This window comes from Macaca mulatta, chromosome 11 (genome assembly GCF_049350105.2).
Source record: "Macaca mulatta isolate MMU2019108-1 chromosome 11, T2T-MMU8v2.0, whole genome shotgun sequence".
NCBI lineage: Eukaryota > Metazoa > Chordata > Mammalia > Primates > Cercopithecidae > Macaca > Macaca mulatta.
In genome coordinates, this window is record NC_133416.1 from 23,700,516 (window position 1) to 23,727,472 (window position 26,957).

At 35.8% G+C, this 26,957-nt stretch overlaps 1 protein-coding gene and 1 long non-coding RNA gene across 12 annotated transcripts in view; one reads left to right on the plus strand and one right to left on the minus strand.

The window, feature by feature from the left end:
* Positions 1-1,255: 1,255 nt before the first annotated feature.
* Positions 1,256-26,957, minus strand: part of SLCO1A2 (solute carrier organic anion transporter family member 1A2) — a 158,775-nt gene continuing 133,073 nt past the window's right edge. For 8 of the 11 annotated variants that reach the window (XM_077952614.1, XM_028828876.2, XM_015151117.3 and 5 more), the window contains 7 exons: positions 26,766-26,930; positions 24,977-25,172; positions 23,355-23,520; positions 21,541-21,713; positions 9,761-9,825; positions 9,095-9,212; positions 3,243-4,119 (listed from right to left, as the gene is read on the minus strand). In XM_077952614.1, the coding sequence (XP_077808740.1) occupies positions 3,900-4,119; positions 9,095-9,212; positions 9,761-9,825; positions 21,541-21,713; positions 23,355-23,520; positions 24,977-25,172; positions 26,766-26,930 (1,103 nt within the window). In that variant the 3' untranslated portion in view covers positions 3,243-3,899. 11 annotated transcript variants of the gene reach the window in all.
* On the plus strand, positions 4,007-26,771 carry LOC114670807 (uncharacterized). The gene is made up of 7 exons (XR_013400927.1): positions 4,007-4,109; positions 5,253-5,342; positions 21,789-21,897; positions 23,604-23,746; positions 24,948-25,157; positions 25,636-25,921; positions 26,631-26,771. It is a non-coding gene; the product is annotated as an uncharacterized LOC114670807 (long non-coding RNA).

Below are 26,957 nucleotides of genomic sequence, written 5' to 3' on the forward strand. Positions count from 1 at the left end.
TTATTCCCCTTGGGATTCTACAGAAAAGCATTCTCTGCTCTCTTCTCCTGGCTAAGGGCTCAGGAGAATTTCCTCAAGGGGGCCTGAAATCTGCACTCTCCAGTTCCTTGGCAGGCAAACAATGGCTTACCCTACTGCCTGCTTACCTCTTTTTCCTTTTCCCCTTGGTAATACATTTGAGGGATCTAAGAATGCCAGAACAGGAATTCTCCGGGCCCAGTAAGTAAGAACCATTCTGTCAATTTCTGCATTTTTTGATGTAGAAATCATACCCTTTTAACATCTACAACCTCTTCCACCAGGAGCTTTCTCTGATAATGACCTTGGTTCAAGCAGCATGAGTGATTTTTAGATGGTGTATGTTCAGTCAATGTATGATTTATGCCAGGAGAAGTGGGATAGTACCCTTTTTGGAAGGGCTGCAAAGTCAAATTACTTACATTCTCAAAATGGGATGCATGAGAGGACCCACAAAGTGGAGGTTCACCTATGAATCAGCCCGTAGGTGATCTAACAGCTCTGGTTACATAACATTCTGGGTTACATAACATTTAAAGCTTTTGGTTACAAAACATTTCAAGCTTTTGTTTAATTACTTAGTCTTTGTTTTGTCTTCCTTATTGTTAGTAGAGACATAAGAGAATTTCCATGGAAAATTCCAACTCGGACTCTACTCAGTGTTGAACTGATTTGTTATTCTTAATATATTTATTCAGCTGCAATCCCTAGTGTCCTTCCAGAGACTGATTAAAAGGCTCTTCTAATATACCAGAAAGACTAAGGGTCTTTACCACTTCATGTGCTGTTACTCAAATTTCTTAAAGTCATCTGAGGAGAAGTTAATGATTTAAGGAGGAGTAGTATTTTTTCAGTGTGGATAAATAATATTTATTTCATAATAATAAATGATTCTGATGGCACTATTTCCACCCACGGAAGTCATTCTGGTTCTGTCTTCATGTCTGTCTACACAATGATCGCCCTTCTGGGAGGAGGAAAATTCCCTTATGTAGAGCTCAACCCCAGCCCTTGAACCTTAAGGGTGTGTGTATTCTGAGGTGTTCAAGCATCTCCCCAATAATGTGGAGATGTAGCAGAAACCCATTTACCTGATATAATGATATCGGACTCCACAAAGCAACATTTCATTGCTTTGAAATAAAAAAATTAATTAAAATAAAACCATAGGTGGATTCACAAAGAAACTGTGTAAGCATTTGTAAATATAGTAATAAATATATTATAATTTTTGAATTATAAGTAATGTATTAAACCACTATTTCTAGTTTCATTAACTTTATACTACCCACAATATTAAGTAAGAAAATTGCTGACTCTCAACTTCTCACTACCTGTTCTCTTGTTTCTCTTCTCCATTATCTGTCTGCTATGCCATTATTTCTACCCTCATGAGACAGTACAAGTGCTCAGAATAAGAACTAAACTCCCAGGCTTCACGTATGCCAACAACAGAGGTCATGAGGGATCCCAAAGCACTCCAACACCCACTTTCTCTGACCTGCTTTCTCCCACTAAGAAGTGTCAAAGGAGAATCCTGTGCTTTCAGAGTAAAATGCCATCTCCTCCATGAGGGGATAAAAGTGAGACCAAGGTACTAAGTCCATAGCCACGTCTCTCTGGGCCTATGATGCTCCATTGAGGGTGTTCAAGTGGTGAATTGTCCACAAAGTAAGACAGCTTTCTCAGATCACCTCAAATCTATCAATAGGGATAATGAATGGGCCTCAGGAGCTTGAGTAAGTTTTGCTTATTCAGTTTTCTTCCATGACAAGAGGTCACCAGGGAGCCCAGTCACCACCTCGCCTAATTTTGACACTCACAGTTTCACCAACACTGTCTGCCTTGAATCCATAAGAATTAACCTCATTATGTGCTCTGCTCCCATTTATGTCAGTCACATAAATAGCCAGAATTCCACACTATCTCTCATTCTCCTTCTTCTAATTTCCATAAGTCTAACTTCCATATACCTCCTATTCGCTTCTTTTTATCTCAGATTCCAGTTCAGAAATGAGCATTCTCTTCATCATCGCACACTCAGCAAAATCTGATTCCCCCAAAACCTTCGCATGCAGTGGCTGTTTACTTTTTCTTACTGCTCTGTGAATATAGGTAAGTCTTTTCTCCTTGTTTTAGGTTCCAGGCCATTCTTCTCACTTCCTCACACCACAAAGGAAGTGGCTCCAAATTTCATGTCATCAGATCTTAACACGATATCTCACTGCTGCAGTCATACCTACATCAAAGTTAAACTCCCCCTTTCCAATGATTTTAGTTCCTCTCTCTTGTTTCAAGGCCAGTCTCAGCTTGAACCTTGGTTATTTTCAATATGCCCTGATTGAAGTCTCAAACTTCATGAAACTGAAACTTTTCATCCTTCACCTTAAACCTATTCTATACAGCCTTTCTCTTCTCAGTGGCTTTCTTTTTTCATGTGATGCATCCGATCATTTGGGAAATCATATTAACCTGTAAAGCATCTGTACAAAGTCTTTCAGTTAACTGACCTGCTTTCTGTCCAGCTGCCAACTCACACTCTGAACTGGCAACTCAGCTTCACACTTCCATTCCAGGCTCCTTCTACGTGTATTCTGTATTTCAGCTTCCTCCACTCTGTTGTATCCCTGCAGACACTCTCCGTTTATAGCACACATACATAACCATAATGTATGGACACCCACTTCTCCCACCCTTCCTTACTCCATTATCTTCATCCATTAGGGATTTATGTCATTCTTAAATATTGAGTGTCATTTCAACAGGAAGGAGAATAAGGAGTAGACAAATAGTTGTTTATCTGTTCATTCTACCCTCTTTTACCAGAAGCCTATATTAATCAGTAAGTCTTCTTCTATATCTAAAATCCTTCCATTTTTAATTTTATCCATAATTTACAAAATAATAATATAAGTAGATTTAGCTTTTAATATGCACCTTAGCCTTTCTTAAACTCTGTTTCATAACAGAAGCTATTGTCTAAGATTATTTTTGGAAAATTAGTGTTTGTGTTCTACCTTAGGACACAATGGGTGGTATAAACATTGGTCGAAAGAGTCCTGAGTCTGAGAAAGTGGTTCTTTGACAATATCTGACATTACAAACAGACTTTAAGAGCTGGAGTTTTTATAATATTGTCCTTTCATCCTTTGATTCAGACACTTGCTTTTAAGAAAGACTTTAGTCACCAGATTTGAATTGCTGGAAAAAAAAATCCAACAATCTTTGCCTCATGATTTTTTAATAACCTGCTTAAGTTTGTCAGTACGCTGTACAAATTGATCAAACATATGAGTAACAAAGACGAGAAAAAATTGAAAGCAGGAAGGTATATTTATGACTAATCTATTATATAGGAGTCATGCCTAGAATAAACAGAAGAGTTAAAGAACGATTCCTAAATAGAATAAGATGTAAGCTTCTCTCACATGGAAGTGATAAACTTGAATAAAATACTTAAATCTTCACATAACAGAATGAGAATTTAGGCCTCTGAATAATTCCAATATCAAAGCACAAATTTAATGGAATTAAATAGGTTTTCATAACAGAAAATTTTTAGAACTATTAGTAGAAGGAGATGTAGGAAGAGAACCTTACTTTGATGAATTAAGAGAAATTGCTGTTTCAACATAAAAATAAAGCTGGCTCTAAGAATCTTCTTTAGGGGGCCATTATAGATAACCCTCCTAGGAAAACTCAAGTGTTATTGATATCTTAGAAATATCATTAGTGAACATTTTATTATTTTGAGTTAAGAATTTTTTTTTCTGGTTCTTAAAGACAAGAAAAAGTTATCTATAGTACCTCTGTTGATTTTTAAAATAATTAAGTTGTACAGCACGTTCTCCAATTCTGAAAAAAGTAATATAATAGGGCAATTACAATTTAGTTTTCAATTCATCATCATTCAAAACCGTGGACTTTTGGTACATATCTTTGCACTCATTTTTCTTCCCTTTGACTTTTGTCTCTGTCAGCTCAGTTCCTGAAGAGGCATTTTCACCAGGTAGATGATACTTCCTCAAAAGAATTAGGATGATTAAGGCTGGAACAAAGCTTGATCCTCTTAATGCTGCCGGCAATCCAAGGTAGATGTATCTATTTTTTTAAAGTTAAAACATATTAAATATTACATAGACAGTGTGGTTAGTGCAAACTACATTTGTATATCTTTATATTTTATTCTGATAAAAACAGCAGCTGATAGTTTTGCATGCTGATCCTATATAAGCAACTTTACTAAACTCTCTTATTAATTTCAGTATTTGTTAAAATGTTTATGTTGGCCGGGCGCAATGGCTCACGCCTGTAATCCCAGCACTTTGGGAGGCCGAGGCGGGTGGATCACGAGGTCAGGAGATCGAAACCATCCTGGTTAACACGGTGAAACCCCGTCTCTACTAAAAATACAAAAAATTAGCCGGGCGCGGTGGCGGGCGCCTGTAGTCCCAGCTACTCGGGAGGCTGAGGCAGGAGAATGGCTTGAACCCGGGAGGCGGAGCTTGCAGTGAGCCGAGATCGCGCAAGTGCACTCCAGCCTGGGCGACAAGAGACAGACTCCGTCTCAAAAAAAAAAAAAAAAAAAAAAAAAAAAAAAGTTTTATGTATTTTTAAAAATTTCCCATTGAGAAAATCGAAATTTATTTTCATCTTTTCTAATGTTTTGTTATTGTTGTTATAACTAGCTTTTCATTGAATAGGATCTTCACCTCAAAATTAATACTGATAGTGATAGCAGTGAATAGTATTTAGTAAGAATGCTTCCAAAGAATCATCATGAATTAAAATATATACTCTTGTGAGAGTTTCTTTAGATGACCTTGATCAGATTAAGGAAGTTATTTTCTATTATGAGCTTGCTCAAAGTTTTAATCATGAATGTGCATAATATAGCCAAATAACTTTTCTGCTTGTAGTCGGAAGAGTATCCAAGGTTTTCTACCTTTATTGTATTAATTAGTGTCTATTACACCAATAGATTTTCTGATGTCGACCTATCCTTGCATGCTTAAAATAAACTGTATTTGTAATTTTTACACATTATTAAATTCAATTTATCAATTTTTATGTAGAATTTTTGCATGTATAAGATTAGCCTACAAATTTTTTTCTTGTACTGATCTTGTCCAGTGTGATTATTAAGATTGTACTAGCTTTGTGAAATGAATTACAAAATTTTCCCTTTTTCTGTTTCTGAGAATAACTTGCATAATTTACGAATGAATCATCAGTTCATTGTAGGTTTTATCAGACTCTCCTGAAAAGCATCTGAACTTGGTACCTTTGGCAGATGAGCATTTTTGAAGAATTTACATTTTTAGGTAACTATAAAAATATTCATGTTTCTATAGATTTATAATAAAATCTAGTAATATATAATTGTCTAGAAAAATATCTATTTAATATGTTTCTAAATTGTTATATCTAAAATCCCTATGTATAATATCTGTACTTATATTACCTTTTTCATCCTTAATGATGTTTTATTTGTGCCTCCTCTCTTTCTTTATTTGCCGTTCCACAGTATTGTTATTAGTAATACCTTTGCAACTTTACAAAAACATAGCTCTTTACTTTCTGATTCCCTCTATGGTATATAGTCTATTTATTAATTTCTGCTTCTCATTTTTATATTTCTACTTCTAAAATTTGCTTTTATTATGAAACATTACTAGGATTCAGAAAAAAAATGGACACCAGTGATTGGATTTAAGGTCTACTGCAATCCAGTATAACCTCATTTTAACTTAACTAATTCCACTCGTAAATGCTCTATTTGCAAATAAGTTCACATTGTGAAGTTCTGAGTGAACATCAAATTTTGAGGAACACTAAACCCTGTACAAGGTGTTTTGCCTCATTAATTGGATTAAAGCATTGAATCTAGATTTAGTCTTTTGACTTAGAAGTACCTTATTCTTCTTTTGGAAGCTGATACCAGAAACCACTGCCCATTTTGAGACATAGAGCCTGTGAATTCAGCTTTGTTTACTCCTTTATGTTTCTGTTTAATTTCTGAAAAATCAGATGTTTAGGATGATGTTTTCATTGTCTTTTAACCAAGATATGTCTCTTTTGAATTTTAAAAATATATTGTATCATTTATTCTTGTTTGAGATAGGAAATATATCAATATGTAAATTATTGAGGCATTTATCAGGTCGTTCTACATCATTTGTATATATTTTATTGTTCTTTTTCTAAATTCTAAGTTCATTAATTTTCAGCCTTTTACATGTAAATGTGTATATGTATATATTTACATACATATTGTATTTTATACAATGTGTATATAAACATATATACCTATGTGTATATATGTGAATATGTATTTCATATGTATATTTATATATGTAATACATCTATATATGTAAATATACATTATTTATATACATATGTAAATAAACATGTATATATGTACTTATATGTATGTATTAATATACATATTTATATACATATATTTGTACATATGCAAACATACACATACATGTATATATATTTATACATTTAAAGCTCTAAAAATCCCTTTGATTACTGGTTAGTTTGGCTTCATCCCACAAGTTTTCTTATTCAGTGCTTTCATTGACATAGAGTTCTAATTATTTAATTATGTTTATTGTAATTTATTCTTTTAATCATGAGTAATTTAAGATAGCATTTTTTTACTACTTTTCAAACATTTGAGGTTTGGGCATCTTTTATTATAGGCTTTCATCTCCATTGCATTGTGAACAGAAAACAGGATTTATGTGGTATCAATACTTTTTTTTAACTTTTTAGTGGCATAGGTGCTGGTATTTGGGTTAACAATTATCCATGTATTCATGTAGATATAGATACAGATGTATTATAGATTCATATAGATTATATATATTCATTTACATTTATCTGTATATTCGATTACTCTTGTACAATTTGAAGTTGAAATATACTGTATCCTCACTCATTTTCATCTGTGTTTAATATTCATTTGTGGCACAAGTATATTGAAATTTTCCATTCTGTAGAATTCTTCTTATAATTTTATAAATTTTTGTTTTGCATATTTGAGGTTATGTTGATAGATTTACATAGGTTCATAATTTTTCTATATTTTTTTCATGTTTTCCTTTTATTATTAAGTAATATCCCTGTTTAACCCTATTAATTTTTTCCCTTTAACTTATACTTTGTTTAAATCATTAATATAACTACAGAAGTTGATTTAGTATGTGTCTGGTATCTTTTTAAAACCTTATCTTCAATCATTTTATATTTTTGATCTGTCTCTTATAAACAACATATAGTTCAAATTTTGAAAAGTCCAGTATAAAAATTGCTATCTTTTAACAAGCAAGTTTAAACAATTTGCAAAATCACTTAGGCTTGTTTTTTAACTTATTTGTGTGGGGTTTTTTCTTAAGAATTACCACTATTGCGTTTTCTCCCCTTCTATTGGTTGAAATAAATCAAATTAATCATTTTTACCTTTTTTGCAAAATTTAAAGGTAATCAGAAGTTTGTTCTCAAGAATTGTAAAAGAGTCTAAGATTTTACTTCATTTGTAAGTTAACAGGCTAGCCTGCCACAGTTTCAAGGATGCTAACAGAAGATGCAAGACTCGTAGGTCAGGGACAAAGGACTTTTTTTCACTCGCAACACAGCAGTCAGCACAAACTTCATTTTCAGGTTGGTTTTCCTTACCCTCCATGTCCCAAAATGGTGAGACAGAGGGAGAACCAGGTAAACGTTGTACACACGGTGGATTTGGGCCGCAGTTAGAAAGTCCTGAATTTAGGAAACCCCAATCTTTTAAATGGGCTTCAAAAAAATCTGCCCAAACTTTGCCCCAGAGGGAGACATTTTCTTATCATCATGAACAACAAACTACCTGCCCTCTGTCCTTGAGAGAGACACTATTTATATCTTCTAATGTCATTTACTGTTCCAACATCCTTGAAAATATAGTACAGAAAAAATGCTGTCAGTGCCCCTGCTAACAAGAAAAGCAGAAATGTAATGTAGGGGTCCGTGGAGAATTGTCTACCAACAATATTTACCCTTATTTCCAGAATATCTTGGCTTCTGGTAGATTTTCTCATGGATACACCATTTCATTGACCAGTCTAATTGGTCTGACTAACAGAGAATGGAGCCAAGTCTGTTTAATGTGTCTCAAGCACCATTTGATTCAGGATACGATCAACAAGAAACCAAGCAGCAGGATGAGGCCAACCCTCAATAGTGATCCTTGGAGTTCCTCAACTGTGGTAGAAATCTACTGCATACATAGCATGTAGCTGAGCTTCCCTCAACATCACTCCTGGGGAGCTCTGGGGGAAACGGGAATGGATGCAGAGATGAATCTCCTGCTCTCTGCTCTCCCCATATTTCTTGATATATGTCCTTTTGCTGATCAAGATAAATATCTTAGAATGCTATAAACAATGGTAAATTGTTTTATACTGAATAAAGTAGCTTTATTATTGCCCCCATCAAGAGAAGTTAATTCAAATTTAAACAAAACTCAAATTTCCTAAAGAAAAAGAAGATGAAAATAGAAAGAACAAAGAGTTTTATTCAAAATTAGACTTGTATTTACCAAGGAGAAGGCATTAGGAGACATGAAGAAGATTGTTTCAGCAAAATTTAAAGAGGGAGAAAAGATATGATTTTGGAGACCAGAGACGTGGTGACAGGAAGTGAGGCTTCAGACTCGTGACATGACGAAATCATGCAGGATAAAACAAAGAGCCTTAGGAGATCAATATAAATTGGATAGGCATCCATGGTATATATACAACCATTACCTTCAATATTGTGTTGACTCTAAGAATTTAACAAACAACACTTTGAAAGCCAAGGTTGGGGAAGCCATGTATGCTTATATTTACCAAGCACTTGAGAAATAATGGGAAAATACAATTCTAGTATGCAAATAAGGAACGGAGATATGACATCAGTATCTCTTCTGGAAATAAACACAAAAGTATTCTTTTCACTTGACAAGAAAAAAAAAAGTTAGGTATGAAAGGTGCTGTGTTATGCACAGTCTATGCTTATAAAACAATTTTAAACCCATTATTATCTTTACCTGAAGGTGGTGGAATCATATATCCTGCATGCCCCTGACTCACCACATTTCAAAGTTCCCCAGTGTAAACATGTGGAATCCATTAAAGCACCGAAATATATAGGTGCAGGAATGCCAGCTGCAATTAACAGGGAAAGAAAGATCTATCAACAAGAATTAAGATACTTGATTTATTTGGAAATATTTTGATTTTCTTTATTTGTACTGCAAAGTTTATCAAAACATAAATCTAATGGTCTAAATTTTATTTTTAGAAATGAGTTACTCTTACTGAAAAGTTTCTAAATTATTAAAAACTAAGTAATCTTATAAGTAAAAAATTATGCAACATAATTATTAGTAAAGTAGAACATTCAATTAAAGATTCTGAACTTTATACATTTTCTTAAATGTTTTGGGCCTATTATATGCACATTTTATTTGGGCAGAGCATTTTCTTTCATTTTATTTTCAAATCTTCAAAGAATAGTGTAATTAAGGTCAGACAGGGCCTTTTCAAGTAAAAGAGATGCTCTATCTCTTTGTGTGCTGCATTCTCATATTTATAATGTGCTTTTTACATACAGAAGGGACTCTTGCTAGACTGTTTTTCTGAAATAATTGTCTTGTTTATCTAGTATTTAATATTGTTCCGATAGGATGTGGAAAAAAAATAACTATTTTTACCAAATACTCTTGTGCAAAATGTATGTAATCCCACACCAAGGGACTTCTCTTCAGATTTCATACACCTGAAAAGTAAATAAGTTTGTAAATAAAAGAAAAACAAAGATTTAAAACTATCATACTATCTTGAAAAGGCCAGTTGTAAGCTAGTCACACATAATGAACATTCAAAATTTTACTTTCATGCTCACTTATTGATTATTCAGGGCTTTATTAGCCAGCTGGTAGCCTACACAGGAGCCCATTTCTGGTTACTGACACTTCACCTATCACTTTTTCTTATTAATACCTATTTTATTAGTCGGGCGTGGTGGCTTACGCCTGTAATCCCCCAGCACTTTGGAGGCCAAGGCGGACGGATCACCTGAGGTCATGAGTTTGAGAGCAGCCTGATAACATGGTGAAATCTTGTCTCTACTAAAAATATGAAAAATTAGCTGGGTATGGTGGTGGGTGCCTGTAATCCCAGCTACTTGGGAGGCTGAGGCAGGAGAATCACTTGAATCTGGGAGGCAGAGGTTGCAATGAGCTGAAATTGCGCCACTGCACTCCAGCCTGGGTGACAGAGCTACACTCCATCTCAAAAAAAAAAGAAATTGTTTTTAATAACACAGAAACTAGATACGCTAAAAATCTGCAGTAAGAATAATAATAAATAAATTTTATACAGTTCTTATTAAAATTAGAAAAAAACAAGAATACTCACTATCACAACTATAGTTAAATGAATCTTAGAGGTTTTAATTTATGCTACAAGAGAATTTTAGAAGTCTAAGATGTGTAAGGTTTGGAAGGGAAAAGACAAAACTTGTCATATTTGCACATTGAAAAACTTACATAGAAAACCTAACAAAATCAACAAATTATTAGAACAAATAAGAAGGATGCTGGATAAAAAGCAAATTTTTAAAAACAGCAGCACTCCTCTAAACCAGCAATAACCAACTAGAAAATATAAGAGAAAACAATACCACACATATCCATATATACCTATCTTTACTTACGTGCAGCGATGATAGAGATAGAGATAAATATGGACACACACACACAGACCTATCTGTCGAAAATAGTGCAAAATTTATATTTATAAGGGAGGGGTAGAGCAAGGAGCTAAATAGAAAGCTCCATCAATCATCCCTCCTGAAGGAACACCAAATTTAACAACTATCTACATACAAAGAAACACCTTTGTACGAACGAAAAATCAGGTGAGCACTCACAATACCTGGTTTTAACTTCATATCACAGAAAGAGGAACTGAAGAGAGCAGGAAAAATGGTTTTGAATTGCCAACGCCAGCCCTCCCATCCCCCAGCAGTGGCCACATGGCATGGAGAGGGAATCTGTGCACTTGGGAGAGGGAGAGGCAGTGATTCTGAGACTTCATTAAATCCCGTGCTGCCCTGTCACAGTGGAAAGCAAAACCAACCTAAACTCAGCTGATTCTTACCCATGGAGGGAGCATTTAGACTAGCCATTGCCAGAAAGTAATCACCCAGCCCCACAGTTAGAACTTGAGTTTCAGCAAGCCTCGCCACCATGGGCAAACGTGCTCTCCCTAAATAAACTTGAAAGCCAGTCTAGGCTGCAAGGACTACAACTCCTAGGCAAGTTCTAGTGCTGAGCTGGGTTCGGAGTCAGTGAACTTGGGGATCCCATCACCTACTGAGACACCAGCCAGGGAAGCTAATGAAGTGCTTGTGCCACCCTTCACCCAACCCCAGGCAGCACAGGTTGTGGCTCCAAAAGAGAATCCTTCCTTCCACTTGAGGAGAGAGGAGGAATAAGTAAAGAGGACTTTGTCTTGCATCTGTGATACCAACTCAGCCACAGTAGGATAGGGCACCGGGAAGGGTCATGAGGTACCCATTCCAGGCCCCAGCTCTTGGGTGGCATTTCTAGGCAAACCCTGGGCCAGAAGGGAACCTGCTGTCTTGAAGAGAAGGACTCAGTACTGGCAGGATACATCACCTACTGGCTAAAGAGCCCTTGGGGCCTGAATAACCAACAGCTGTACTCAGGTAGTATGCCATGGGCCCCAGGTGAGACTCGGGTGTGCTGTATTTAGATGAGACTCAGCACATTCAGAGCTGTAGTGGCTGTGGGGAGAGACTCTTCCTGTTTGAGAAAAGCACAGGCACAGGGAGCAAAGGGAATTCTGTCTTGCATCTTAGGTAACAGCTCAGCCACAGTGAGACAGAGCAGTGGTTTCTAAACCTTTTGCACCAGGGACTGGTTTTGTGGAACACGATTTTTCCACTGACCAGGCAGGAGTCGGGGATGATTTTGGATGAAACTGTTCCACCTCAGATCATCAGGCGTTAGTTAGATTCTCATAAGGAGTGCGCAGCCTAGATCCCTCACATGTGCATTTCACAATAGGGTTCACGTTCCTATGAGAATCTAATGCTACAGCTGATCTGACAGGAGGCGGAGCTGAGGGGGTAATGCTCGCTGCTCCCTCCTGCTGTGAGGCCAGACTCCTACCAGGCCAGGGCCTGGTAATATTCTGTGGCCCACTTTGGGTAGGGACCCCAGGAGTAGAGCACCAAGCACATTTTTGCAGTCCCAGATTCTGGGCCTTGGGTCTTGGATGGCATTTCTGAACCTGCCCTTCTGGGCCACAGGAGAGCCAACTGCCCTGAAGGGTGAGTCCTGGCCTGGCAGCATTCACACAGGCTGGCTAAAGGACTCTTGTGCCTTAAGTAAACATCAGTGGTGGCCCGGGCAGTATTTCCTGTGGGCCTGTGGTGGTGGTGGTGGCCATGGGGTGGGGCTCCTCTGACTTTGGAAAGGGGAGAGAAGAGTAAAAAGGTGTTTCTGATCGTCTGAGTGCCACCTCAGCCACACTAGAATAGAATACAAGGTAAATTTGTATTATTTTTTTACCCATCCCAGGCTCCTGGATGGCATCTCTGGAGCTTTCTGGGGACTGGGAAAACTCACAGCTCTGAAGGGAAAGACAAAAATATGACTGGATTACCACTGGCTGATTGTAGAGTTGGGCCTTGAACAAACATAAGTGGTAGCCAGGTAGAGGTAACAGTGGGTCTTGGGTGAGATTAGTGCTGTGCTGGATTCCAATCTAACCCAGCACAATCCCAGTGGTGGTGGCCACAGGGGTGCTTGCATCACCCTACCCCCAGTTCCAGGCAGCTTAGCACAGAGAGACTCCATTTGTTTGGGAGAAACTAAGGCAAAAGAACAAGAATCTCTTCCTGGTAATCCAGAGAATTCTTTTGGATCTTGTCCAAGACCTCCAAAGTGGTAACTCTATGAGTCTACATGAACCACAGCATTACTGGGCTTGGGGGCCCAAGTCCTTTTGAATACCTGGAAAGCCTGCTCAAGAAGGATGGCACAAACAAACCCAGACTGTGAAGACTCTGATAAATGCCTAATTCATCAATGCCCAGATACCAACAAACAAGCATAAGGAACATACAGGAAAACATGACCTCACCAAAGGAACTAAACAAGGCAGCAGGGACCAATCCTGGAGAAAGGGAGATATGTGACCTTTCAGATTGAGAATTCAAAATGGCTATTTTGAGGAAACTCAAAGAAATTCAAGATAATACAGATAAAAAATTCAGAACACTATCAGATGAATTTTACAAAGAGGTTGACATAAAAAAAAAAAAAAGCAGAAATTCTACAGTAAAAAAACTGCAATGACATACTAAAGAATGCCTCAGAATCTCTTAATAGCAGAATTTATCAAGCAAAAGAAAGATTTAGTGAGCTTGAAGATAGGCTATTTGAAAATACACAGTAAGGGATACAAAAGAAAAAGAAAATAAAAAAGAGTGAAGTGCACCTTAATGATCCACAAAATAGTCTCTAAAGGGCAAATCTAATAGTTATTTGCCTTAAAGAAAAGGTAGAGAAAGAGATAGGAGTAGAAAGATTATTCAAAGGGATGACAGCAGAGAACTTCCCAAACCAAGAGAAAGGTATTGATACCAAGTGCAAGAAGGTTATAGAACACCAAGCAGATTTAACCCAGAGAAGATCACCTCAAGGAATTCAATAAATCCCCCAAGGTCATGTATAAATAAACAATTCTCAAAGCAGCAAGAGAAAAGAAGTGACTAACATACAATGGAACTGCAATACAACTGGCAGCAGACTTTTCGGGGGAAACTTTACAGGCCAGGAGAGAGTTGCATGACATATTTAAAGTGCTGAAGGAAAAAACTTTTACCTTTATATCTGGTGAAAATATCCTCCAAACAAAAAGAAGAAATAAAGATTTTCCCAGACAAGCAAACACTGAGGGAGTTCATCAATACCAGCCCATGCTATAAGAAATGCTAAAGGGAGTACTTCAATCAGAAAGGAAAGGATGTTGATGAGCGATGAGAATTCATCTGAAGGTACAAAGATCACTGGAAATAGTAAGTAAGCAGAAAAATGCAGAATATTATAACACTGTGGCTGTGATGTATAAACTACTCTTAACTAGAAAGACTAAAAGATGAACTAACCAAAAATATTAACAACTTTTCAAGACATAGTACAATAAAATAGAAATAGAAATAACAAAATGTTAAAAATCAGGAGGACAAAGTTAAAATGTAGAGGTTTTTTCATGTTTTCTTTTTGCTTATTAGTTTCTTTATGCAAGCAGTTTTAATGTATTATCACCTAAAAAAATGGGTTATAAGATAGTATTTGTAAGCCTCATGGTAACCTCAAATCAAAAAACATACAATGGATACACAAAAAATAAAAAAGCAAGAAATTAAAGCATACCACTAGAGATAATCACCTTCACTGAAAGGAAGAAAAAAAGGAAGAAGAGAAAACCAGAAAACAAATAACAAAATGGCAGCAGTAAGACCTTTCTTATGAATAAGAATATTTAATGTAAATAGACTAAACTCTCCAAAAAATGACATAAAGTAGCTGAATGGATTTTAAAAAATACCCAATAATCTGTTGTCTACTAGAAACACATGTCACTCATAAAGACAGAGACACAGAAAATAAAGGGATGAAAAAGATATTCCATGCTGATAGAAACCAAAAAAGAGCAGGAGTAACATACTGATATCAGACAAAATAGATTTTAAGACAAAAACTGTAAGAAGAGACAAAGAAGATCATTATATAAGGATAAAAGGATTAATTAAGCAAGAGGACATAAAAGTTATAAATATGTATTCACCCAACATTGAAGCACCAGATAGATATATAAAGCAAAAGAGAGAGATAGAGCCTAACACAATAATAGCTGAAGAATTCAACACCTCACTTTCAGCATTGGACAGAACTTCCAGACCCCCCCCTCAAAAAAATCAACAAAGAAACATTGGATTTAATCCAAATTATAGACCAAAGGAACCTAATAAATATTTACAGAACATTTTATCCAATGGCCACAGAATACAAATATGAATCCAGCACATGGATCATTCTCAAGGATAGACCATAGGTTAGCTCACAAAACAAGTCTTACAACATCCAAAAAAACTGAAACAGTATCAAGTATCTTCTCTGACCACAAACTACAAATCAATAACAAGAGGAATTTTGAAAACTCTACAAACACATGGAAATTGAGCAATATGCTCCTGAATGACCAGTGGGTCGATGAAAAACTTAAGAAGAAAATTTTAAAATTTCTTAAATAATAATGGAAACACAACATACCAAAACTCATGGGATACAGTGAAAGTGGTACTAAGAAGGAAGTTTATAACTATAAATGCCTACATCAAAAAAGAAGAAAAACTTTAAATAAACAACCCAATGGGCCGGGTGTGGTGGCTCACACCTGTAATCCCAGCACTTTGGGAGGATGAAGTGGGTGGATCACAAGGTCAGGTGATCAAGACCATCTTGGCCAACATGGTGAAACCCTGTCTCTAATAAAAATACAAAAATTATCTTGACGTGGTGGTGTGAGCCTGTAGTCCCAGCTTCTCAGGAGGCTGAGGCAGAAGAATCGCTTAAACGTGGGAGGCGAAGGTTGCAGTGAGCCGAGATCGCACCACTGCACTCCAACCTAGGCGACAGACTGAGACTCCGTCTCAAAAAAAAAGAAAGAAAAAAAAATAATAATGCATATTAAAGAATTAGAAAAGCAAGAGCAAACCAAACACAAAATTAATAGAAGAAAAGAAATAATAAAGATCAGAGTAGAAATAAATGAAATTGAAATGAAGAAAATAATACAAAAGATCAACAAAACAAAACAAAAATAGTTATTTGAAAAGAAAAACAAAATTGATGAACCCTTAGCCAAAATAACTAGGAAAAAAGAGAGGACTCAAATAAATAAAATCATATATGAAAAAGAAGACATTACAACTGATACCACAGAAATCCAAAGGATTTTAAGAATAATTGTTAAGCTATGTTAAACTAAAGGCTATTATGAACAACTGTATGCCAATAAATTGGAAAACCTAGAAGAAATGGATGAAATCCTAGACACATACAACCTACCAAGATTGAACTATGAAGAAATCCAAAACCTGAACAGATCAATAATAAGTAATGAGATTGAAGCTGTAATAAAAAGTCTCCAGCAAAGAAAAGACCCAATAGCTTCACTGCCTAATTCTACCAAACATTTAAAAAGGAAATAATACCAATATACTCAAACTATTCTGAAAAACAGAGGAGGAGAGAAGCCTTCCAAACTCATTCTATGAGGTCAGTCTTATCCTGATACCAAAACCAGAAAAAGACACGTAGGAAAAAAACAAAAAAAAAAAAAAGAAAAGAAAACTAAAGGCTAATGTCCCTGATGAATACTGATGCAAAAATCCTCAACAAAATACTAAACCAAATTCAACAACACATTAAGAAGATCATCCATCATGAACAAGTGGGATTTATCCCAGAGATCCAAGAATAGTTCAAACATATGCAAATCAATCTATATGATACATCATACCAAAAGAACAAACAAATAAAAACATATGATCATTTCAACTAATGTAGAAAAAACATTTGATAAGATTCAGCATCGCTTTATAGTACAAAAAAAAAAAAACTCTCTGAAAACTGGGTGTAAAAGGAACATGCCTCAACATAATAAAGGCCATATATGAGAGACCTCTAGTGAGTATCATACTGAATGGGGAAAAACTGAAAGCCCTTCTTCTGTGATCCAGGACATGAAAAGGATGCCCACCTTCACCATTGTTATTCTAGATACTACTAGAAGTCTGAGCAAATCAAAACTACAATGAGATGTCATCTCACCCCAGTTAAAATGACTTGTATACAAAAACAGTCAATAACAAATACTGGTGAGGATGTGGAGTAAAGGGAACCCTCCTACACTGTTGGTGGGAATGTAAATTAGTACAACCACTATGGAGAACAGTTTGGAGATTTCTCAAAAAACTCAAAATAGAGCTACCATATGATCCAGCAATCCCACTTCTATGTATTAATATATACTCAAAAGAAAGGAAGTCAATGTATCAAAGAGATATCTGCACTGCCATGTTTATTGCAGCACTATTCACAATAGTCAAGACTTGGAAGCAACCTAAGTGTCCAGCAATAGACGAATGGATAAAGAAAATGTGGTACATATACATGATGGAGTAATATTCAGGCATAAAAAAAGAATGAGACCATTTCATTTGCAACAACATGAATGGAACTGGAGGTCATTACGTTAAGTAAAGTAGGCCAGGCACCAAAAGACAAACTTTACATGTCCTCACTTACTTGTGGGAGCTAAAACTGAGAACAGGCTGGGCCCGGGAGCTCATGCCTCTAATCCCAGCACTTTGGGAGGCCAAGGCGGGTGGATCACCTGAGATCAGGAGTTCAAGACCAGCCTGGCCAACATAATAAAACACTATTTCTACTAAAAATACAAAAATTAGCAGGTGTGGTGGTGCATGCCTGTAGTCCCAGCTACTCAGGAGGCTGAAGCTGGAGGATTGCTTGAGCCAGGGAGGTGGAGGTTGCAGTGAGCCAAGTTTGCGCCACTGTACTCCAGCCTGGACAACAGAGTGGGACTCCATCTGAGAAAAAAAAGAAAAAATGAAAACAATTGAACTCATGGAGATAGAGAACAGAAGGGTTGTTACCAGAGGCTGGAAAGGGTAGCCTGGGTGTGGTGGGGAAGTAGAGATAGTAAATAGGTATGAAAAAATGGAAAAAATGAATTAAACCTACTATTTGATAGTGTATAGAGTGACTATAGTGGAAAATAATTTAATTGTACATTTTAAAATTACTAAAAGAGTATAAATGAATTGCATGTAACACAAAGTATAAATGCTTGAGGGAATGGATATCCCATTTACCCTAATGTGGTTATTACACACTGCATGCTTGTATCAGAATATCTCATGTAACCCATAAATATATACACCTAGTATATACCCATAAAAATTAAAAATTAAAAAACTATATTTATATATGACTATGTAATTTTTTAATCTAGTTTTTACTTCTGATTTATGTATAATTTTAATTATATGCTATGTAATTATAATCTAGATATAAAATTTATATTTGTATATGGGGAAATGATACACATATATACATATACACACAAAATATGTACAATCACATTGATAATCACAAATCATTTACAAGCAATACAAATATAAATTTAAATATATTTAAAATCAATACAATATAAATCAGTTTAAAATCACAAATACACATATTCATATCTATATATATTTGCAATCACAAATATTTATATGTATATGGATATATATGTATATTGCATGTTTGTGATGGTAATGGCACCATTCTGTGTGTGTGTGTGTGTGTGTGTGTGTGTGTGTGTGTATGGATGGCGTCACAAGAAATATATTTGGTCTTTGTCCCTAGCTCCTGGCACATGGGTCCTTGGAGTTCTTGGAATTCCCTTGGAGCGGCCTTAGTGGTAGGAATGTATTTTGTCATTCTTAAGGAGATTGTTTTGATCACACCTGAGTCTATACTAATGAGACGACAGGGTGGGCTCCCAGACTGAGGCTGGGACTGGTCACCAAAAAGACCAAGTTATTAGAAGTTATTCAACCCCACACTCAGACCTCCAGGAGGATGGAGTGGGATGTGTGCACTGAAGATCAAGCTCACTAAAAGCTCTTGAACTAGGAGATTTGATGAGCTTCTGAGCTGGTAAACACATCCATATGCCAGGAGAGTGGCACATCCCAACCCTACCCTGGTTTCCATTTGTGTCTTTTATAATAACCTTCATAATAAACCAATAAATGTAAGTCAAGTGTTCCTTCCCTGAGTTCCGTGAGCCATTCTAGAAAATGGAGGAGTCAACCCTAATGCATAGCTTGTCAGTCAGAAGCCCAGGGTAGAACACAAAACAAAACAAAACAAAACAAAACAAAACAAAACAAAAACCCAGGGTGTCTGGACTCGTGATTGACATCTAGATTGGGGGCAGTCTCATAGGACTGAGCCTTTTAACTTGTGCAATCTGATGCAAAGTCTATGTGGATAGTGCCAGAATTGCATAGAACTGTAGAACACCCAGCTGGTGCTGCAGAATTGGACAGTGTAGGAAAATAATCCACACATCTGGCTATCAGAAGTGTTCTGTATGAATAAAGAAACCATTTGTTTTTCTCAGTGTGTGTGTGTGTGTGTGTGTGTATGCATGTATGTATCTATGTGGCTGTATGTACATATATGTGTGTGCATATATAGACATGTATATGTATACATATGTGTGTATATAATTTATATATTTATATATAGTATTTAAGAAAGAATTTAATGGCACATCACCTTTATGAAAAATTTTCAGAACTTTATTTAAGGATACAAAGGAACATTTAAGCAAATGCGAGGATATTACATGTTCAAAAATATTTGATGTCAGATTTTTCTCCAAGTAATCTGTGGAATCTACACTAACTCAATTGAAATTCTTATGAAGATATAAAGACCCACAGACTAATCAGTTTGAGAATAAATCAGCTAAATCAGTTTGAGAATAAAAGAATAAAGGAAAAGTGAAGATGACAGGGGGGTGAGGAAAAGTTACCATATGAAATACTAACATTTGCAAGGCCAAAGTAATTAAATCAAGGTGACACTGGTATGAGAACAGGCAAATAAATCTGTGGAACAGAGTAAGGATGAAAAATAGATTCACGTTATATAAAAACTTGAGATGGTGGCACCACAAATCAAAGGGAAAAAGGATGTATTATATAGGCTATGATTTTGGAAAAAACTTTATTATTCGGAGAAAAATAACACTGGATATCTATGTCCCTTAAACCACATATAAAAATAGATTTGAGATGGCTTAAAAAACTATGCAGAAGGTAAAGCTGGAAAGCTAGGGGGAAATAAAATTTAAGAGAACATTTTTATAAGTTACAAATGTGGAAGCAATTTTAAAAATGTGACTTATCTTCCAAATACACAAACACTAAGGCAAGAAAATTGTTAGATTTTACTACAACAAAATTTAGGATTTCATTTCATAAATGGCACTGTAAAAGTTAAAAGAAAGAAGACAGACTAAGTGAAGATAATTGTATAACATAAACAGTATTACATTAATACCTGTAATTTACATCGTAATCATCAAAATCATCAAGGAAAACATAAGAGATAGGAAATATAATGAGTAAAATGGGTAAAATAAATTGAATAAGCATCATCTATCAGAAGCCTAAATAGCTAAAAAAAGTTGTTTGAAGAGATGCTTAAGCTCAGTATATCAGGAAATCACATATTGACATGTCAGTGAGCTATCATTAGTATTTTACACCCATTGGATTAGTCAACATCACAAAGTGAGATAATTCTAACTCCCATGCAGTGATGATATAAAAATTACTCTAAATAGGACTGGTGAATTTATTTATGCATCTACCTTATGAACCAGAACAAGACTTAATACCATACCACCATTTGTGTGAACATAAAAACACATACACACAAAAAATTTTAATATTTTACAAAGGAAATGCATATTTAATGACATTTATCTGTCATATTTAAGTGAGCAGCTATGGTGACTGGAAATAGGGAATTGAATAGAAGTAAATAAATAAATGAAGTAAAATAAGAGAGAATCCTTGCTCTGGCCTGTGATGATAATGTGTTATGACTTGAGCATTGTGATTAACTTAACTCTACTTTTGAGCTCCAAAACAAGAAGAAGAGAGAAAAAAATACAAACTATGTTCAGAATTGTTTACTAGGCATGAAGAGTGGTGTAGTTGAAAGAAAATTTATTTAATATACCTAAATTTGAAAACTAGCTCTGCAGTTTCCTAGTTTTAGAAAGTCCTTCAGTACTGATGTCTCACAGTAGCCTTGTGAGAGAGCTGAGTATTTATTATTATGCCCATTATTATTAAAGAAAAATGGAGCTCAGAAAGATCCAGTGGCCTTGGTGAGATGAGAGCTTCTCAGAGCTTTGTGCTGCTGTCCTATAGATTGAACCTTAGGAAATGGCTGCTAGGCACCCACTGTTTACCTATCAAAATGGCCATTTTCTATGGTCTACCCTAAGATGTAAATGTGTCTCTTTTGTCACAAAATGAGAGGTCCACTCATTTAACTCTAAGAAATATGGAAGAAAAATAGGGAGGAATAGGAATGAAATGCCAGGAGATGAACATGTGCATTGCTAACTTTAAAATTTTGTGAAATTCAAAAATGCTTAATACAAAGCCCTTAATAAATGGTACGTTAGAGCACTGAGTTCTTAGATACTGAGTCCTGAGTGACTTTCTTAGAACAAGCTACCTTAAATTTAAGGTAGCTTAAAAAATTTTAAAATAAGGAAAATAATTGTGTACCTCAAAAGAACCATATATCCAGGTATGGCGGCCAAAGAATAAATGAAACTGCTCATTGCTGACAAGATTAGGAAGTACTGGAGCATCATGGAACAGTCAGGCCCTTTGTCACACAGCCCAAGAACTGCAGATGAATTTCCTGATGTTTGAATACAGCTGCAATTTTGGAACACCTGTCAAAAAATAACATATTACACTAACTAAGAAAGAAATATCTTGAACACAAATTTTAAACATTCTCTACACAGCCAGTTGGATCAAGATGGAGACTCCTTGTTCCTTTACTCCATCTCCATTATGACGTCTCTCAAGATTACAGCATATAACAAAACTGGAAGGGTGATTTCAGAAAAAAGGGTAAATTTTTCTAAATATGTATAGTAAATTTGTAATAACTAATAAGCTACCCTAAAGACACACTTTTTAATGATTTTATTTATTTATTTATTTGTAACAGAGACTCATGCTGTCGCCTAGGCTAGAGTGCAGTGGTATGAACTTGGCTCACTGCAACCTCTGCCTCCCAGGTTCAAGTGATTCTCCTGCCCCAGGCTCCAGGGTAGCTGGGACTACAGGCGCCCGCCACTATGCCCAGCTAAATTTTGTATTTTTAGCAGAGATGGATTTCACCATGTTGGCCGACTGGTCTTGAACTCCTGACCTCAGATGATCCACCCGTCTCTGCCTTCCAAAGTGCTGGGATTACAGGCGTGAGACACCGCGCCCAGCCAATACACTTTTTAAAATAGTGTTTTGATGCAACACTACATTGGACAAACAACATCTGTTTCAGAGTGCTCAATTGAAATATTTAGATGCTTACAAATAACCAAAGCTTTGCTTCTAAAGAAATAGTTTATTTCGGCAGGGTGCAGTGGCTTACGCCTGTAATCCCACCGCTTTGGGAGGCCAAGGCAGGCGAATCATGAGGTCAGGAGTTCGAGACCAGCCTGACCAACATGGTGAAACCCCGTCTCTACTAAAAATACAAAAATTACCCGGGTGTAGTGGCGTGTGCCTGTAATCCCAGCTACTCAAGAGGCTGAGGCAGGAGACTCGCTTGAACCCGGGAGGCGGAGGTTGCAGTGAGCCGAGATCGTGCCACTGCACTCCAGCCTGGGTGACAGAGTGAGACTCCGTCTCAAAAAAAGGAAAGGAAAGGAAAGGAGAGGGGAGGGGAGGGGAGGGGAGGGTTTATTTCAGAAACAGAATTGTCAACTCTTTTTGAATTGTTACATGTTTCCAGGTCTTAGTAAGAATCAAAATTTTAGTTTACTTTGATCACCAACCAACATTATATTAGTATTAGTATTGTTGTTATATTATATCGTGATATGTTAGAAGCAAGAGAACATTCCTAATTCTAAATTCTTAAAGAACTGTCAGAATGTGAAAAACACAGAAAGCACGCCCATACATATACACAGAAAAAAAAAAAAAAAAAATATATATATATATATATATATATATATGTATAGCAAAGCAATTAGCTGGACAATTGAGATCAAAACCACCAACTTTATTTCAATGATAAAATTTTTTTAGTCCAGAGTATTTACAACCCAAATTATTTGAGTAATAATGTAAACTTCTTGGAAATTTCAGATCACTGTTCAGATGCTATGAAGGTTTTACATAAGATCTGGGAAATAAAAGGTAATCAAGTGACTGTCATAGAGTTATTTTTCCACATACAAAGAAACTAATTTGGTTTTGAGGAAACACTAATTTTACTTTTATTAAGTGTAGGCCCAGTTCATAGTTGGAAAGTAAAAATGCAACTCAAAAAAGTTCTGTCAAATAGGATGTCTTACCATGTTTATTCCCATTCCAATGGATGTCTCACAACCAGCAAGACAAGCTGACAGATATGACAAGCCATTGTTTCCACACACAGGATCCCATATTTTAGATGGACAGTTGCAATCCACATTGCAATTAGCAAAGACGTTATTTCCCATATACAAATCTTGTGGAATTCTGAAGTGATTTAAAATAATGCCATAGATATTAAAAGATGATTCAATCCTTTTTTTCTTCTTTTCATCTCAATCCCCAATTAGATTTCCTTTTCTCCCATGAATAGAAAGAGAAATCTTCCAATCATCAATGTGTGACCTGTTTACTATAGCTTTGGTATAAAAGAGACCTGTTTTGATGACCACATAGCCACGCTTTCGATGATTTATCTCAGAAGAATATACAGGTAATAAACAAGCATTGAGTGCCTACCTTGTGGGAGTCACGTTTTCACATATTATTAGATCTCAAAAATGAGGATGAACTAATCTCTGTGATGCATCCATTAGGTAGCAAATAGCAAGAAAGGACTAGCATGAAGACAAAAATCTGCAAGTTCCACTTGTAACATAGATAATACATTTAGCTCCAGAAACATAGGTATTTGAATTAAAGAAATACAAGTGACCAGTGCTTGTAATACGATTGAAAGAGCACTTGCGTGGCAGTTTAGAGACTGAATTCAGACTAGATCACAGTGCGACTTTCGACACATTATGTCTGGGAATCAGCATCATTGGAGATGGAGACAATCTTTAAAATTTATTCCAATTTTAAAATCCATTTCTGTATTGATGTGGTTGAAGAGATTTGAAATGAACTCCCTTTATCATTAAATCTCTCTGAATCTGTAAGTGGAGGTAATAATGCTTATCTTAAATAAAGTTTATGAGTCTCAAATCAAATACCATATATAAAATTATATTATTATTTTACATTTGAAATTATTTCAATTTAATAAACCTTGATAATTTTGAAAAAACATTTTAGGATGTTCTTTATTTCATTTTAATTGATAGCTTGATTATCAAAATGTGCCCTATAGGTGAATTCTTTTAATGTACATCACTATGGAAAACCTTTCAATAAAACCCAGATAACCTTCAAAATACAAAATATGAAAGTATTCAATATTTTAGATATAGCAATACAAATGAAATATATGAATTATGTATTAATTAATTTACCATGTATTATGATTCAGTTATGCCAAACTTAAGCCCATTGTATAAACATATAAAGGCTATTTTGACTGTATAGTCTACCCTTAGTTTTACTCAGTTATGGGAGTATAAGACATATGGATAACATATTTTAATACAAACTAAAACTGTAGGTAGTTTCTTTCATAGGATAATGTCTACTCGGATATCACAAAGACAATCATGCACACACACCCACATGCACATGCAATCATAAATTCACTCACCCTGTGATATGTTCCCAATCTTGTTAATAAGCCTAGAGCTTGGATAGATTGGCTTTTGATTGACAGATGGAGAAAAGATACAGGAAGAGCATGGATTACTACCATTAACTCCAACAAGCAAATGATCTGATCATGCATTGCCATTGTAAAAAATATAATATTAACCATTTGTTGAAAGATTCTGACATTCATTAGAAAACAACATACCCTTCATAAGAGGTATTTATGCCAACAACTGAAGAATTTTCACAAGTCACAAGAAAAGATAAAAAATGGAGAAGATACTCAAGTAAGGATAACCAACATCCTATGTGGGCAGCTTGTTTGACAGTAATCTTGAACTTCTTCATAATTAAACCACCAATTATGTATCCAATACATATTGGAGGTAAGTTATAAATACCTATAAATGCAAATAAAATATTATTTACAAAATGACTTACCAAAGGAATCAATATGTTACCACTTTTATGTAATATGTCTTATATAAGAAACTATTTAGGTCCAACTCATAGTGAAGAAGAATGATTTAATTTTATCCCCACTGAGTTACACATGACCCACAGGGAGATTTTGAAATACCCCATAAATGGGGAAGTATATTTTGGGAGACTCTTGTTATATTATCATTCGTTTAACTCATTGCAGTAGCTTGTGAATTTCTTATAGGCAGAGATCATGACAAAAATCTCTCTTCTTTGGATCCAGGTAGAAGTGGCAAGTCAAAATTGGCCAGTAATTTATTCATTTATTACCTTCTATTCTGTGTAATGAGAACATATATATACAATTTTTCAGTTACTTATGCCCACTTTGGTTGTGAAGAATTAGACTTCCCTCAAGGTGCTTTTCTTTTCTTTTATTAGAGACAGAATCTTACTCTATTGCCCAGGCTGGAGTGCAGTGATATGATCATAGCTGACTGGAGCCTCAACCTCCTGGGCTTAAGGGCTGCTCCCACCTCAGCCTTCTAAGTAGCTGGGACTACAGGTACACAACACCACACTGACTAATTTAAAACCAAAAATTGCAGAGACAAAGCCTTGCTATGTCATCCAGGCTGGTCTTGAACTCCTGGCCTCAAGTGATCTTCGCTCCTCAGCATCCCAAAGTGCTGGAATTAAAGGCATGAGCCACCACACCCAGTTCAAGGTACTTTAGAGAGTCACTTTGCTGAGCCTGTTGCTGTCAGGTGTATTTACATTTCATGTCTTGCTGCTACTGGCCAGCGCTCTTCCTCTCTCAACCCTTCCCAATAAGAGAAAAAAAAAAAAAAAGAATAGTAAAAGGAGAAGATAGCCCTAGGTTCCATCCATACAATGTGAACATCTGGCTCCCTGAATCATATTATGGAGAGAACTTGTTAAAAATCCATTCCAGAGCCCCACGCCCTAGAGTCTGATTCAGTGTGTCTTAGGGGGAACCCCAGGTATTTGAAGCTTTCACAAGCACTTTAGGTAGTGTGGATACAAGTAGCTTGGGATATTGACTTTTCAAAACAGTGGAAAGATCCCAGGAAAAACCCAAGTTAGGCTAAAACCACTGAGGTTAGTGTGGTTGCAGGAAAGGCCGAATGTGTGTGGCTGCAGACACCTACAACCACTAGGGGGACCGAAAAATTAAATTAGGAGGACCACAGAATCCTTGAACTGGAATCAAGAGAGTAAAATTTGGTAGTAAAATGCAGAATCCTATCTGAAAATACGTAATTTTTGCACTCCCAAAGATTTGCATTAATATTATGAATTCACATTCTGACTTCGGAGAGAAAATCAAGATATTTCTGACCTCTTCCCTTCCCTACCCTTTCTTGATTTTTTCTTTTCTTTCTTTTTTTTTTTTTTTTTTTTTTTGAGAATAGAAGGAAGAAATCCACCAGAGACAAAAAATATGCTAAAAGACTTCAACTTAGGAGTTTGCTACACCTGCCATCACACTGTTCACCATTTCATGGGGGAAAAAAGTGTGCTAGTAATGCAGAGAAAAACAAACATACCTATTAGAAAGATTGCATCTGAAGATGATTTTCCATATTGCTGTTCTATGTATTTAGGCATGAAGGAGATCATGTTAACGAATGCGTTGAACTGTATCACACTTATAAGTATGAAAAGCATATAAATTGGATTGCAGGAAAGACTTTTCATGAATGGTAGAAAATCTGAAATGAAAGAATGACAACTGTGTC